The 15,888-nt window shown below is 47.2% G+C and overlaps 1 protein-coding gene across 1 annotated transcript; it reads right to left on the reverse strand.

Annotated features, from left to right (window-relative positions):
- Positions 1–11,974: 11,974 nt before the first annotated feature.
- LOC125441324 (serum amyloid P-component-like) lies at positions 11,975–15,671 on the reverse strand. Its single transcript, XM_048511855.1, has 2 exons — positions 15,519–15,671; positions 11,975–12,791 (listed from the first exon to the last, which is right to left on the reverse strand). The coding sequence occupies exons 1-2, from the start codon at positions 15,580–15,582 to the stop codon at positions 12,196–12,198; spliced, it is 660 nt and encodes a 219-aa protein (XP_048367812.1). The 5' UTR covers positions 15,583–15,671; the 3' UTR covers positions 11,975–12,195.
- Positions 15,672–15,888: the final 217 nt, after the last annotated feature.

A 15,888-nucleotide genomic window follows, 5' to 3' on the forward strand; every position in this document is an offset into this window, starting at 1 on the left:
GGAAAAGAGGAAGACCCAATACTAGAACCAGGGGGCATTCATTGAAAATGCTGGGGGGAAGAAGAAGAAGAAGAAGAAGAAGAAGAAGAAGAGGAGGAGGAGGAGGAGGAGGAGGAGGAGGAGGAGGAGAAGTTTGGGTTTATATCCCCCCTTTCTCTCCTGTAGGAGAGTCAAAGGGGCTTACAATCTCCTTGCCCTTCCCTCCCCACAACAAACACCCTATGAGGTGGGTGGGGCTGAAAGAGCTCCGAGAAGCTGTGACTAGCCCAAGGTCACCCAGCTGGCGTGTGTGGGAGTGTACAGGCTAATCTGAATTCCCCAGATAAGCCTCCACAGCTCAGGCGGCAGAGCGGGGAATCAAACCCGGTTCCTCCAGATTAGATACACGAGCTCTTAACCTCCTACGCCACTGCTGCGGACTAATAAAAGGAAACACTTCTTCACGCAACGTGTGATCGGTGTTTGGAATATGCTGCCACAGGAGGTGGTGAGGGCCACGAACCTGGATAGCTTTAAAAGGGGCTTGGACAGATTTATGGAGAAGAAGTCGATCTCTGGCTACCAATCTTGATCCTCCTTGATCTCAGATTGCAAATGCCTTAGCAGACCAGGTGCTCAGGAGCAGCAGCAGCAGCAGCAGCAGGCCATTGCTTTCACATCCTGCATGTGAGCTCCCAAAGGCACCTGGTGGGCCACTGCGAGTAGCAGAGTGCTGGACTAGATGGACTCTGGTCTGATCCAGCAGGCTAGTTCTTATGTTCTTAACATGAGATGGCTGGACTTGACAAAGGAAGACCTGAGCAAGGCTATTAATGACAGGATTTTTGGGGGTCACTGTTTCATAAGGTTGCCATAAGTAACAAGTGGCTTGACCCATGTTCCCAATAAGCTACGTGGTGCCGCACAGATCAGGGGCCGACCAGCAGGGGGAGCTCTCCTGGATAACTCAGTTCCCCACAGCGTTTTTGGACTGCTACAAAGTTCCAGGGAAAGTTTAAAGGGAACACTGGACTTGGCTGTTCATAACACATGTTCATAACACATTGGCTAAAACTTCACTGGGTGACCTGAGTAATTTCAGCCAAGGGAGAGAGAGTACGGCTGATATTTGCCACAAGAAATTTGCTAACCTCTTCCTCTCAACAGGTACACTGTTGGTATTTGTCAAGATGATATCTCCTTGAGAAGTAGATCTTGTCTGGTTGAACAATATTGAAATCTGACCACCCGATGAACTGATCAGTACATGATGCCACCAGGTCTTTTCTTAAATCTGTACATTTTTTGCCTGGAGGTTTATTGATACTGTTTAGTTTTTCAACATGATTAAATTTGTAAGCCTGATTCCACCGGTATCCTTCCAAGGAAAAAATTTAATTCTCCTTGATTGGCATCTCCTAACATTTTATGTCCCCCAGGAATGGTATCAATAACTTTGCTCAGATTTGCCAACATAGTTCTGTGATGGAAAACGCGCTCTGCTTCTTCTGAAGTCAGGGGCCAATTAGACACTGGTGCTCTGCCCCAAACTGAAGGGAGATTGTTTTCAGGGCAGAGCTTCTGTTACGGATTCCTCCCCCCCCCCCCACTCATTGCGTGGCAGATCCCATAATCTCTGTTGATTGTGAGAATGGGCAAAGAGCGACCTTTCCCCCTGCTCCGCAGGGAAGTCAAAACAAATGGTTCTGTGTTATTCTTTACTTTGGGCTTTTTGGCTCCACCCCACCTCCCCTGCTCTACTTCTACCCTCCCAGATGATTGGGAGGGCTTTTAAAAACTTTATTTCAACTTAATCATTTGTATCATATTAGATCTATCAAAATAATGACAGATCTAATGCAGGAATATTGAAATAACAAGCCTCTCTCTCTTTCTCCTCCTGCAGCAGCAACAGCAGGAAGTATGTGTGGGGGGAGAGGGAGAGAGAATATCAATTCTAGGACATAGGCCTTTTCTTCAGCAGACTGTGGTTCAAGGAACTGCTTTGCCTCTTTCATTTGCAGGGGGATTATTTTTGGAAAGGGGTTACAATATTGATATAACTGCAATAACAGCACTATCCTTATAATAGCAATTTAAAAGGCTTTAACAGAGCCAGCAATCTTACAACTTCCAGGTGTGATGAGATCTGTGCCTTTAAGAGTGAGTTGATGGGCGGAGTTAAGAGAGAACCAGGAAAAGCAGGGGCCCTTGGAATGTTCAGCAGGTAAGACACAATAGGCAGTGGGGTGCCTCCTCACGTGTAAGTGGAGAAATGTGAGAAGACCCCACTACAATCTGACTGCTCAGTGAAGAGATAAAAACCTCAATATGGTTCTTTTTAAAATGTCTGCATGATGTTTTATTTGTATTGTGTGGAACGGGCCAGGGAGATAAAAGAAGAAGAAGAAGAGAGAAGAGGTTGGATTTATATCCCACCTTATATTCTCTCCTGTAAGGAGACTCAAGGTGGCTGACAAGCTCCCTTCCCTTCCTCTCCCCACAACAGACACCCGGTGAGGTAGGTGGGGCCGAGAGAGTTCCAAAGAACTGTGACTAGCCCAAGGTCACCCAGCAGGAACGTAGGAGTTCGGAAACACATCTGGCTCACCAGATAAGCCTCCGCCACTCAGGTGGAGGCGTGAGGAATCAAACCCTGTTCTCCATAATCCACCTGCTCTTAACCACGACACCAGGCTGGCTCTCAATAAAAAATAAAATTCTTGTCTAACACTTTTGCCAGCTGGAAACCATTTTGTTTCTCCATGTTCTGCCCTAACAGCACACAGGTGTCAAACTCGCGGCTCTCCAGATGTTATGGACTACAGTTCCCATCATCCCTTGCCAGCATCATGCTGGCAGGGGATGATGGGAACTGTAGTCCAAAACATCTGGAGGGGCATGAGTTTGACACCTATGCCAGCTTTTCATGAAGAAGAAGAAGAAGAAGAAGACGAGGAAGAGGAAGAGGAAGAAGAAGAAGAAGAAGAAGAAGAAGAAGAGGAGGAGGAGGAGGAGGAGTTTGGATTTATATCCCCCTTTCTCTCCTGTAGGAGACTCAAAGGGGCTTACAATCTCCTTGCCCTTCCCCCCTCACAACAAACACCCTGTGAGGTAGGTGGGGCTGAGAGAGCTCCGAGAAGCTGTGACTAGCCCAAGGTCACCCAGCTGGCGTGTGTGGGAGTGTACAGGCTAATCTGAATTCCCCAGATAAGCCTCCACAGCTCAGGCAGCAGAGCGGAGAATCAAACCCGGTTCCTCCAGATTAGATACACGAGCTCTTAACCTCCTACGCCACTGCTGCTCCTGATCCCCGTTATACCCATAGCAACCGGTTATACCCTCCCCTCCCCAGGTTCCACCCCAAATCTCCAGGAATTTCCCGACTCAAAGCTGGCAACCCAAACTCCAGTCTTTTTATTTGGCCTTTCTTACGCTTCAGTACTAGTTTACCGTCTTGCTGGTGCTTGGTGATGATTTATGTGTGGCATTGACTGCTCCATTTGAAGGTTGTTTCTGTTTCAATAAAGTTTTTTTTTTTGGAGGAGGGCGCTGCTGTTTTACTATTTTAATACTGCGGTATGCTGCAATTATTTTAACAACCGTTTTAGAGATATAATTTTATTGCCGGGCATTTTTAACTGCTTTGGTTTGGTTTTGCCGTACGAAGGTAAGCTGGAGGGGGCTGAAGCGCTGGGCTCGGCAGAATTTCCGTACTAAACAGAGACGGACCTGTTGGCTGGCTCTTTTAGAAATCAACAGTCTCTTCCCACCTGCATGCAAAGGCAACTGTGTGATGTTTCATTTCGTTGTTTGCTTTAATAGAATCATGCAGTTGGAAAGGGCCATAGAGGCCATTTAGTCCAGTGATGGCGAACCTTTTCAAGACCGTGCCCAAATTGCAACCCAAAACCCACTTATTTATCACAAAGTGCCAACACGGCAATTTAACCTGAATACTGAGGTTTTAGTTTAGAAAAAACTGGTTGGCTCTGAGGTGCGTGTTACTCAGGAGTAAGCTTGGTGAAGCAACCGTTCAATGCTTCGAATGGGTGAATCACGGCCCTAGGAGAGCAGCAGTGGCGTAGGAGGTTAAGAGCTCGTGTATCTAATCTGGAGGAACCGGGTTTGATTCCCCGCTCTGCCGCCTGAGCTGTGGAGGCTTATCTGGGGAATTCAGATTAGCCTGTACACTCCCACACACGCCAACTGGGTGACCTTCAGCTAGTCACAGCTTCTCGGAGCTCTCTCAGCCCCACCCACCTCACAGGGTGTTTGTTGTGAGGGGGGAAGGGCAAGGAGATTGTAAGCCCCTTTGAGTCTCCTGCAGGAGAGAAAGGGGGGATATAAATCCAAACTCTTCTTCTTCTTCTTCTCTTCTTTACTCAGAAGCAAGCCCCATTGCCAGCAGCTTACTCCCAGGTAAAGGATCGTGCCCAGGCCAGCCTAGATGTGTGTGTGTTTGGGGGGGTGATTTTCTGCCCCTCCACCTCCACATGATGGACTCTGTGCATGCATGCCCACAGAAAGGGCTCTGAGTGCCACCCGCGCCATAGGTTCGCCACCACTGATCTAGTCCAACACCCTGCTCAATGCAGGATCAGCCTAGCAGTGATGGTGAACCTATGGCACATGTGCCAGAGGTGGCACTCAGAACCCTCTTTGTGGGCATGTGCACCGTCGTCTCAGTTTGGGCACTCAGCAGTAACATAGCACCAAGGGGGCGAGGGGGGTCCAACGCACTGGGCACACGCCCCTGCAGGGGCATGGTGAGAGCATTCTGGGGGCATGGCGGGGGTGTATCAGGGCATTCTGGGGGAGTTCCAGGTCAGGGAGGGGACGGATGTGGGCATGGCAGGGGCACAGGGTACACACGTGCCCCAGACGCAATTTCCCCTTGCTCCGCCCCTGGCACTCGGTCTCTAAGCATAAGCATAAGCATTTTATTGTCATTGTGCACGCACAACGAAATTTACAGCAGCATTCCTCGATGCACACAATTTCAGACTCATACCCCATCCTCACTTTCCCCTTCCTCCACCCATCCCTACACAGCCCCAAACACATCAACACGAAGCCGCGGAGTTCAGCATAGCCACAGCTCTAGAGTAGAAGCTGTCTCTAAGCCTCTTTGTCCTAGTTTTGATAGACCTGTATCGTCTGCCGGATGGTAACAGTTCAAAAAGAGGGTGTGCTGGATGAGACGGGTCTCTCAGAATATTTCGGGCTTCCTTTAGGCTTCGGGAATTACAGAGTTCTTCCAAGGAGGGGAGAGGGCAGCCGATAATCCTCTGTGCAGTAGTGATCACCCTTTGGAGCGCCTTCCTATCTGCCACTGTGCAACTGGAGAACCATACACAGATGCAGTAGGTTAAGACACTCTCTATAGCACAGCGGTAAAAGGACACCAGGAGTTTTCCATTTAGTTGTTGTTTCCTTAAAAGTCTCAGATAGTACAGTCTTTGCTGGGCCTTCTTAACCACCGCGGCAGTCTGTACGCCCCAGGTCACGTCCTCTTAAATCATAACGCCCAGAAATTTAAAAGGTTCGCCATCACGGGCCTAGAGCATCCTTGACAAGTGTTCATCCAGCCACTGCTTAAAGACTACCAGTGAGGGGGAGCTCCCCAACTCCCCAGGGCGGCTGATTCTACTGCTGAAAACATTCTTATTGTAAACAGTTTTTTCCCCCTAATATCCATCCGGTACCTTTGTGCCCATAATTTATACCCATTATTGCAAGTCCTAGCCTCTGCTGTCATCAGGAACAGCTCCCTGCCCTCTTCTAAGTGGCAGCCTGCATGAGAGTTGACTTTATCTGGTGAACTGCCGCCTGCAATCTTGCTCCTTGCCTAATGACGCCTGAAAATAGTTATCACAGGTTTTAGCAATGGGAGGGGCGGCCTGTCCTCGAGGGAATAATCTGACTTTTAAAAACAGCTAGGAAGTAAGAGGGAGGAGGCTGTATTTTAATTAAGAGCTGGTGTGTGTGTGTGTGTGGGGGGGGGGTTAGCTCCCTAAGCCTCCGTGGCTTGGAGTGTTAATTTTGTATTGGTTGTCTCTTTTAAAATTTGATATATTGTATGGGGAGCTGATGATTCAGCTTCGGGAATTTTTTGCCAATAAATCTTCGAACTTTGTTTGGACAGCGGTGTTTTGGAGCTATGATCGTGCTTGCAAAAATCCCTGTTTACGAACGTTTGGCGAATAAGATGAGATGAGGAGACATCTGTGGGCCCTGACTGAGTTTCTTGGAGCGTTGGGAAAGCATGAGAAGAAGGTGAGTAAACAAGCAGTTCTGTACACGGTCTTTCAAATTCTTAAGGAGAGTGATCATGCCCTCCCTCAACCTCCCCTTCTCCAGACTGAACATTTCCACGTCCCTCAGCCTTTCCTCATAGGGACGGTCTCCAGGCCCGATTATCCTCCTCTCTCTTCTGGGCACACACTCCATTCTGTTCTCATCCTTTTTGAAGGGAGGCCTTCAGAACAGTACACGATACTCCAGGTAAGGCCTGACTCATACAATGTACAGTGGGACTCCTACATCTTGTGAATAATGCTATGGCTCTGTTGATACATCCCAAGATCGCATTAGCCTTTTTTGCTGATGCATCACACAGGCTGCTCATATTCAGCTTACAATCCACCCATTCCCCAAGTTCTTGTTCACACACACTGCTGCAGTGCCCAGAAGGATATCCTGCATCCAATAGGTGTGTTTATCATGTTTACTACTGTTCTGCCCCCCCCAAGCGTCTTTGATTGTGGTGCCCTGTTCTTGGTTGGGACAAAAAGGGGGAATGCAAGCCAGTTTCTACAGTTCTTAAAATGGCTTTATTCAGAGGAAGAAACAAGACCCTAACTCCTCCCAGGGTTAACTAAACAGAGTACTTGCTTATCCTCAGGCTGTAGGAAGCTGTAAATTTGTCTCTTCTCCGGCTGCTGTTGGCTGGTAGACAGTCTCTTGCTTCCTTGTAGCTCTGGAATACTTGCTCTTGCTGTAGACGAACTTGGCTTGTTCTCTTTTTAGACCACCATATAAACCTATGGTCTTGTCTGGACCTATATGGTTTACATAGACGTTACGAACAGTGCGGAGATCCTCACCCTTAGCACCTCATAGATTAACTGAATAACTAACACAGAGGGCTTCTGGGTAGGGAAAAGGAGAATTGCCTGCTGGGAAAAAGTCTTAAAGGGGGTAGGGCCTAACTAAAACACCCTCCCAGGAAAGGCTTAACAATAAGGCAAAACCCGTACTGACTATAGGGAAACTGAATCTTAAAAGGGAAATAACTAAAGGCTCTGTGGGGGCATGACAACTACCTTTAAACCAAAAGCCAACACAATATAGTGAGAGGCAAATCTTGCAACTGATGCAAAGGTAATTTCAGTAAAGGCTCCCCCCTCCCCCCCCAATGGAGACAGGGACCTAGATTTGCCAAGTACATGCTCCCACCTCCAGTTTCCACAGGCCGTTGTTGTTCCAGCAGCCCGTGGGAGAAAAATAAAGTTTAAAAATTGTTGTCTGCACAGGATCATTCCATCACTTCCACGGGAAACCCGGAAGTGATGTCATGCCTCCCCAGAAATGGTCAGAAACTGTATGGCGAAATCCTAGAGAGGCATGCCATCATTTCCGGGTTTTCTGTGGAAGTGCTATAGTGCCATCACACTAGCAGTGAGTGTGTAAGAGGGAGAGGGGGAAAGGAGATACGTAACAGACAAGATGTGTGGTGGGACTGTGAGAAGGAGAGCATGATACTGGGGTGTCCCTTTGTGTGTGTCGACAATGCAGGCCAATATATAAAGCAATCAGAAGGGAGAAGCAGGAAACAGCTATTGCTGGGATATCACATCTGTCAAGGGGATTGAAGCCTGTTGTGTTGTGTTGTGTACAAAGAATATAGGCAGTGAAATCAAGGGAATTAAGAAAAATCATGCTGGTTCCAAGATGAACAGATCAAATTTTCAGGAGAGGTCTGCCAGCTGAGAATTTCATGACTATCCCCGGTATCCATCTGTACGGACAAACGATTCAGACCCTGTAATCCACTTACAAAACTCTCATATGTCTTTGAAGAACACTTCACAGTAAAATAATACTTCTTCGTGCTACGCGTCTCATAAACAGCAAAATGAACCTGATTTTCTAGGGGACAAGTTATAATCCGAAAGCTTCGCAGGAAAAGCATACTCCGTGGGCAAATTTCGCAACAAGTATCTACAAGTGGTCATGCTTGTTTGGAGCAGAAGGATTTCCACGTAGTCACTCTCTTATAGCTGCAATGAGACCATCAAAATGGCCATAATCTTGTAAAGAACTGACTGTATTATATCAAGATCTAGTGGGCCCATTTAGTTGTGCAAGCCCTTGTTATAATAGTTTTGTTTACATGCAGAAATAGAGAGAGATTTGGTGGAACGCTCTGTCCAGTGAACGGGATTTAATGCAATTCCGGAGGGCCTGTAAGAGGGAGCTGTTCCGCCGGGAATATGGTTGAGGTTACCATCTTGATTACCATCTTGGCTTTCCCCTACCACCACTTCCATCCCTCTAACTTTCCATCCCCATTCATCCAGATAAATTGTTTGTTTAATTCACCCTCCTTTAAGATCTAGCAGGGCTCAACAATTCACAATCTTGGTTTGTAGACGGATGTATTGTTTTAATACTTTTTAACTGTTTTTAGATGTTGCAATTACTGTATTGATATTTAATGTCGGAAACCGGCCCAGGCCAAAGAGACGAGAGGTGGTCTAGAAATTTAATAAAATAAAAATAAATAAAATGCTCTGAGTCACAGGCAGGAGAGGGGCTGTAGCTCAGACCCCTTCCGCACATGCAGAATAATGCACTTTCAATCCACTTTCAATGCACTTTGCAGCTGGATTTTACAGTGTGGAATAGCAACATCCACTTGCAAACAATTGTGAAAGTGGATTGAAAGTGCATCATTCTGCATGTGCGGAAGGGGCCTCAGTGACAGAGCTTGTGCTTGATGGGATGGGATGGGGGACTCCCTCTGTTAAGGGAGAGGCCATGGCTCAGTGGAAGAGCTTGTGCTTTGCATGCTGAAGGTCACAGGTTCAGTCCTGGGCATCTCCCGTTAAAAGGGCCAGGCGGTAGATGATGTGAAGGACCTCAGTCCAAGACCCTGGAGAGCAACTGCCAGTCTGAGTAGACAATACTGACTTGGAAAGGCCAAGGGTCTGACTTAGTAGTAGGCATCTTCATGTATGTTTACATACTTTGCATGCGGAAGGTCCCAACTTCAATTCCTAACACATCCAGTTAAAAAGGACCAGCAATAGGTGAAGTGAAAAACCTCCACCTGAGACGCTAGAGATTGGGTCTGCAACCTGTGGCTCTCCAGATGTTCATGGACTACAAATCCCATCAGCCTCTGCCAGTATGGCCAATTGGCTGGGAATTGTAGTCCATGAACATCTGGAGAGCCGCAGGTTGCAGACCCCTGGCCATTAGACATTACTGAACTCATTGGACCCAGAGGTGGGATCCAGCAGGTTCTCACTGGTTCCCGAGAGCAGGTTACTAATTATTTGCATGTGCCGAGAGGGGGTTACTAATTGGTGATTTTGCCACGTGATTTTTGCCTTAGTTATGCCCCTCCTCTCAGCAGTAGTGCGTGGAACTTGAAGCAGTCTAGCAGGAGGTGCACCGGCGTGCGTGGCAGCCTGCGCCTGTGTGCATTCGTTTCCCACCCAAGGACCGGCGCAGTGGCTGCGTCCTTGCCACAGTCCCGCCCAGGAATGCCCCACCCCGGAATGCCCGGCCACGCCCCCGTCGTGCCCCGCCCACCTCCATTGGCGCTACGCCACAGCTTGAATCCCACCACCATGGGAACCTGTTACTAAAATTTTTGGATCCCACCACTGATTGGACCGGTAATCTGATGAAGTACAGCTTCGTGTATGTTCAAGTGCAGAGGTTGTTGAGAGGTAAAGTAGGCAATATATTTTGTTTGTTTGTTTGTTTGTTTGTTTATATTAGATTTTAAACCGGCCACCCCCGAAGGGCTCTGTTAATTAGAAAATGATCATCCTGTTGGAAAGCCCTGCTTATAAGTTATAGGGAAAGCATGTACACCCTGCATGCTCTTTTTGTAAGAATGAGCCAACGTCCTGGAAACTAGGAATCAGTAAATGTGAAGTTTTAGTTACATGTTCAGCTGAACACGCAATGAATATAACATGAGAATTCCTTCCATGTATGAAGGAATGTCAAGTGGGCATTATACATGGTTTGTGTGTGTGTAACCCCCATGCTCAGAATGGGTTGACCCAGAAAGGGGTGGGGACCCAAAGCAGGAGAAGGCTTCAGAGCTCATGTAGTTGGAGGAGACAAGGCTACCAGACTCGGACCTTGGTTGTATAAGCCCTTAACACCTTGTTAAGGTCACTGCAATATTGTTGGGAACTACTGGGAAGGTAGCTGTTTATTTTTGCTATGTTGTAAATGTTGGAGTTTATTGTTTCAGGGTTTCTTTTTGTGGTTGTAATGGGTGAGAGTTCTTCTGGAAATCTTCATCATGTTGAATCCTGTTCATCAAGCCCTTGGAGTCTTCAGGAGCCAACCCACTTGCAAAGAAGAATTGGACTTGGCAGTATCAGTAGACTGTAACTAGAAGGACTTGAAAAGGCAACCTGAACAGGACCTTGAAGTGTGATGTTAAATGTTGATGTTTGATGTTATATGTTAAGAAAGTAAACCATTTTGTTTTAAAAATTTGTTGTTGCAAACTCATTCCAAGTTCTGCCCCACAGAACCCACAGATAGAGGTTACATGTGCATTCGCTGTAACTTGGGAATAGGCCTAATGAAAGCCATGATTCAGATTGCGAATGCAGTTTTAGGAAGCAAGTGCTTTTTTCTCCTGGATATGTAGCTGGATATGTAGCTAAGCATCAAGGGGGCTCTTTTCTTCTCATACTTGACCTGTTTTGGGAGCGTTTCAGAGCGTTTTTGATGTAGGGGGGCCTTAAATTTCACAGCATGATCGACTACAGAAGACTCAGAGAACTGCAGCCTGAGTCTATGAGCATGAATCACTGATTGGTCCACACACTAAGAAAAAACAGGGCAAACCAGAAAATGGCGGCCAGGAATCGTTTCGAGGGGGTGAGTGCGAACAAAATGGGGATTGAAAACGGTTTACAAACTTTTTAGGAGATTTGTGTAGAAAAGGCCAAAGACAATAATGTGAGGTTAGGGTTGCCAATTCTGGGTTGGGATAACCCTGGCGATTTGGAGGGTGGAGTTTGGGGAAGGTGGGCGGGGCCTGAGCAGGCTTTAATGACATAAAATACACCCTCCAAGGCAGCCATTTTCTCTAGGGAAACTGATGTCTGGAAATCAGTAGTATTTCCAAGAGAGCTCCAGGCTCTACCTTATTGTGGAATACAAGATTATATGTACTTGAGTCTTGTGTGCCCATTTTCTGTACTGGAATCATATTTAGTCAAGTATTGTTCTTATAATGAGTAGAGGTTGCATTTAAACATATGAGCTGGAAACAAGAAAATATAGACACAAGTTCATATTACATTGAGTTTATTGACTTTTGTTGAAATAATTTGTGCAATACAATGTGTGAATTGTGCCATGCAGCTGGTTAAAACACTAAGTGCAGAATTTCGGTGATTTCCTACTTGGAGGTTAGTTAAGTATGCTTCTTTGTCTCGCTCAGAACGGCAGAAAGAACATTCACAGGAGGTACAAGATGCCACATTGTTGAGATCACCACAAGAGGTGAATCTCTGCCTTGCTAGATAGGCACCATGCGGGATCACATGGTCCTAAGCAATGCAACGGAGGCCTCTTCTGCACATGCAGAATAATGCACTTTCAATCCACTTTCACGACGGTTTGCAAGTGGATTTTGCTATTCTGCACAGTAAAATCCAGCTGCAAAGTGCTTTGAAAGTGGTTTGAAAGTGCATTATTCTGCATGTGCGGAAGGGGCCTAAGATCGTACTAGGATAGAAAGCCATTCTTTATTTTCTTCCATGTAAGCCCTTCCCGTTAGCAAGTAAACTCTTTTATATAAAACCAGCAAATTCCGCTCTCTGCTAAATATTAAGTTTATAATCCAACACAACACTATGGAAAACTAGTACTTTTTTTTTTTTTACTTCTAGGTTAATGATTTGTGTGGATTTATTCGTAAGGCTGGATTTTTATACTTTCCCCTTATTTTAACCTAGCCTTAACTATTACATCGCCCTTGACCTCATACTGCAGATCCTTCCAACACAGAATGCAAGGGGGAAGCTTGAAATCATGGTAGGTTGACCTCATCGGATAAGGTGAAAGAAGAAAATCCCACACGTACACATCGGCCAGTTCTCCTGAGAATGTGCCTGATGAACCCCAATAACGGTCTTGTTCTTTGCCTAACAGGATGAACGCTGCAGCAGGGACTGTGTAACCTTTCTTCATCCCTTTCCGTGGCCAAGGTTTCCCATTCATCCAAAATTCGACTGTCCCCGTGGTCGATTCCCAGGCAAAACAGACATGTTCCCAATTTGTGGGATCATTTGGAACTTTGAAGATTACGTAATCTCCTCCCAGAAAGAATGCGTAGTCTCCCGACTCGGTCTTGACGATCAGGATCTCGCTGTTGTCGGGATCTGTCTCGTAGGAGAAAAGGCTGTAGGTCCGAGTCAGATCTGTGTAGAACCTGAGGCAAATGGTAAGTTTCTCCAGTGGTTTTTCTGGCAGGGGTCTGACGATGACGCAGTTTTCACTGGAGTCGTTGAGGAAAAGAAAGGCCCTTCCAGACAAGTCTGTGAGAGACAGAGAGAGATGGAGAGATGGGGTTGCCACCATTACTACCCTGGCAAGGTTCCTGAGCGTTTTTAAATGACGTATGGAGATTTCAGCTCTGTGTTGGGAAATTCCTGGGGATTTGGGAATGGAACCTGGGACAATGGGGTTTGGAGGAGGGGAGAGACATCAGAGGGGTATAATGCCACATAAGAACGTAAGAAAGAGCCTGCTGGATCAGACCAGAGTCCATCTAGTCCAGCACGCTGCTACTCGCAGTGGCCCACCAGGTGCCTTTGGGAGCTCACATGCAGGATGTGAAAGCAATGGCCTTCTGCGGCTGTTGCTCCCGAGCACCTGGTCTGCTAAGACATTTGCAATCTGAGATCAAGGAGGATCAAGATTGGTAGCCAGAGATCGACTTCTCCTCCATAAATCTGTCCAAGCCCCTTTTAAAGCTATCCAGGTTAGTGGCCATCATCACCTCCTGTGGCAGCATATTCCAAACACCAGTCACACGTTGTGTGAAGAAGTGTTTCCTTTTATTAGTCCTAATTCTTCCCCCCAGCATTTTCAATGGATGCCCCCTGGTTCTAGTATTGTGAGAAAGAGAGAAAAAACATAGAGTCCTCCATCAAAAGCATCCATTTTCTCCAGGGGAAGTGATCTGTATTGTCTGGCGATCAGTTGTAATTCCCAGTCATCTCCAAGGTTCATCAGGAGATTGGCAACACAGTTAAATAACTACCAGAAACTAACTAGGTGAAGTGTTTCCATGTTCACGCTGGGTCTGTTTCAAGAATTTATAAAAAATATTCCAGTGCATATGGGGGCCACCCGTAATACTAGTGGCGTAGCACCAATGGGACAGGGGGGCGTGACGCCCCAGGTGTGGTGGTGGCAGGGGTGTGGCTGGGCCATGGAGGGGGCGTGGCGGGGGTGTTTCGGGGGTGGGGGGCTGGCACTACAGCAGGGGCGCAGAGCACGTGCGTGCCCCGGGCGCAGTTTCTTCTTGCTCCGCCCCTGGGAAATACCAACCTCCCAATGTCATTTTGGCTCCAGAAAACTGCACAGGGTTGAAGAAAAAGAAGGAGAAGAAGGAGAAGGAGAAGGAGAAGAAGAAGAGTTGGATTTATATCCCCCATTTCTCTCCTATAGGAGACTCAAAGGGGATGACAATCTCCTTGCCCTTCCCCCCTCACAACAAACACCCTGTGAGGTGGATGGGGCTGAGAGAGCTCCATAGAGCTGTGACTAGCCCAAGGTCACCCAGCTGGCGTGTGTGGGAGTGCACAGGCTAATCTGAATTCCCCAGATAAGCCTCCACAGTTCAGGCGGCAGAGCGGAGAATCAAACCCGGTTCCTCCAGATTAGATACACGAGCTCTTAACCTCCTACGCCACTGCCGCATGTGCGGAAGGTCAAAGCATCCCAATCCAAACCAGTCCTCCTTGGGGTTTTTAAATGGAGTTCACACTGGAGACTCAGGATTACAATCGGTCTGTCCCCATAATGTGCAAGTTTCGTCCTGATAATAGCAACAGACTGGACTATCTTTTATGAATTTGACAAATCTGCCTGAAAAGCCCTTTGAGCCCCTGGTCAGTATCACATTACGTGGAAGCAATCACACTAGTGGAATTGCACATCAGTTTGGAATCTACCACCCATCGATTTCACTGTTTACCCCAAAGGCATTCTAGAGTTACTAGAGAGGGGGAAAATAAATTCTCTCTGTCTACCCTCTCACACCATGCTTGTAGTTTATAAACCCAGTTTGCGTCCATCCCTTCTCTTTTAAAATCCTGAACATTTCCACCAGTTCTGCTTAAAGATCGAGCAGGGAGGAGTTGCGGATGAGAAACGGAGCTTTTGTTCCGCCCGGTTCACTTCCTCACATCTATAATTTAAAAGGTCTTCAGTAACGGATAAACTAGGAATGATTCTTCTTTGCCTAATGAGATCTGGGACAACGGCTACCAGTCAGAGTAGAGACTACTGTGCTAGACAGACGAATGCTATGGAGCCTCCTGTAGTGACCGTTTTATGGTGCGTTCACCAACCTCTCTCAAAATTCCAGTTTTAAATTATGAGCAGAAAGGTACCGGCTGGATATTAGGAAGGATTTTTTTACAGTAAGAGTAGTTGGAACCAACTGCCATGGGTAGGGGTGGTCAACATGGCACTCCAGATGTTCATGGACTACAATTTCCATCAGCCCCTACCAGCATGGCCAATTGGCCATGCTGGCAGGGGCTGATGGGAATTGTAGTCCATGAACATCTGGAGTGCCATAGGTTGGCCACCCCTGCCCTAGGGAGGTAGTGAGTGCTCCCTCTCTGGCAGTCTTTAAACAGTGGTTGGACAACCACTTGTCAGGGATGCTCTAGGTTGATCCTGCATTGGGCAGGGGGTTGGACTAGATGGCCTCTTTGGCCCCTTCCAACCCAGTGATTCGATGATATTTCCGAGAAGTGCCAGAGTTCCAACCAACTGAAAAGCTGAAACTCATGGCTTCAAGCACTGTGCCCTAACCCTACAGCAAATATATATTTTGCACATGCTCAGAGAGATATGTCCCCTCCTCTCAATGCTTGCTGTGGACTTTGAAGGCTCCAGGAATGAGCCTTAGTAATGAAAAACTGTTCTGGGGCTGAGCTCCATCTCAAATCATGCTTCTGAAACACACTATCCCCTGCCCCCCTGCCCCCAACCACTTTCCAACGTAAGACAACTCAGCTACTCACCTTCCTGGGCAGATATGACTGAAAGGCCAGCCAAGAAGAGGAGATGGAAAATAGACACCTTCATGGCTTGTGGAATGAGACTGGGTGGAAGCAGAAGAGAAGCTGGGCTGTGGCAAAGGAGAAACAGAAGTTTGAGTCTGAAACTGGAGGCACTGCTTTTTAAAACAACAAGACGGGGAGGGGCCGCGCCGCGCCGGGGGACAGTTCAATGGATCGCTGCCCTGAAATGAACGGCGGTGGGCGGGCGAGGATGGAACGTCCGGCTCTCCTTTGAGAATTGGCAGCTGCTTTGGGAAGGGGGAAAGTATTCCTGCTCCTTAACTCCTTCCTTGCATGGCAAATTCTAGAGCTAGATTTCCCACAAACCTGC

Source organism: Sphaerodactylus townsendi, linkage group LG01 (assembly GCF_021028975.2).
Source record: "Sphaerodactylus townsendi isolate TG3544 linkage group LG01, MPM_Stown_v2.3, whole genome shotgun sequence".
NCBI classification, from domain to species: Eukaryota; Metazoa; Chordata; class Lepidosauria; order Squamata; family Sphaerodactylidae; genus Sphaerodactylus; species Sphaerodactylus townsendi.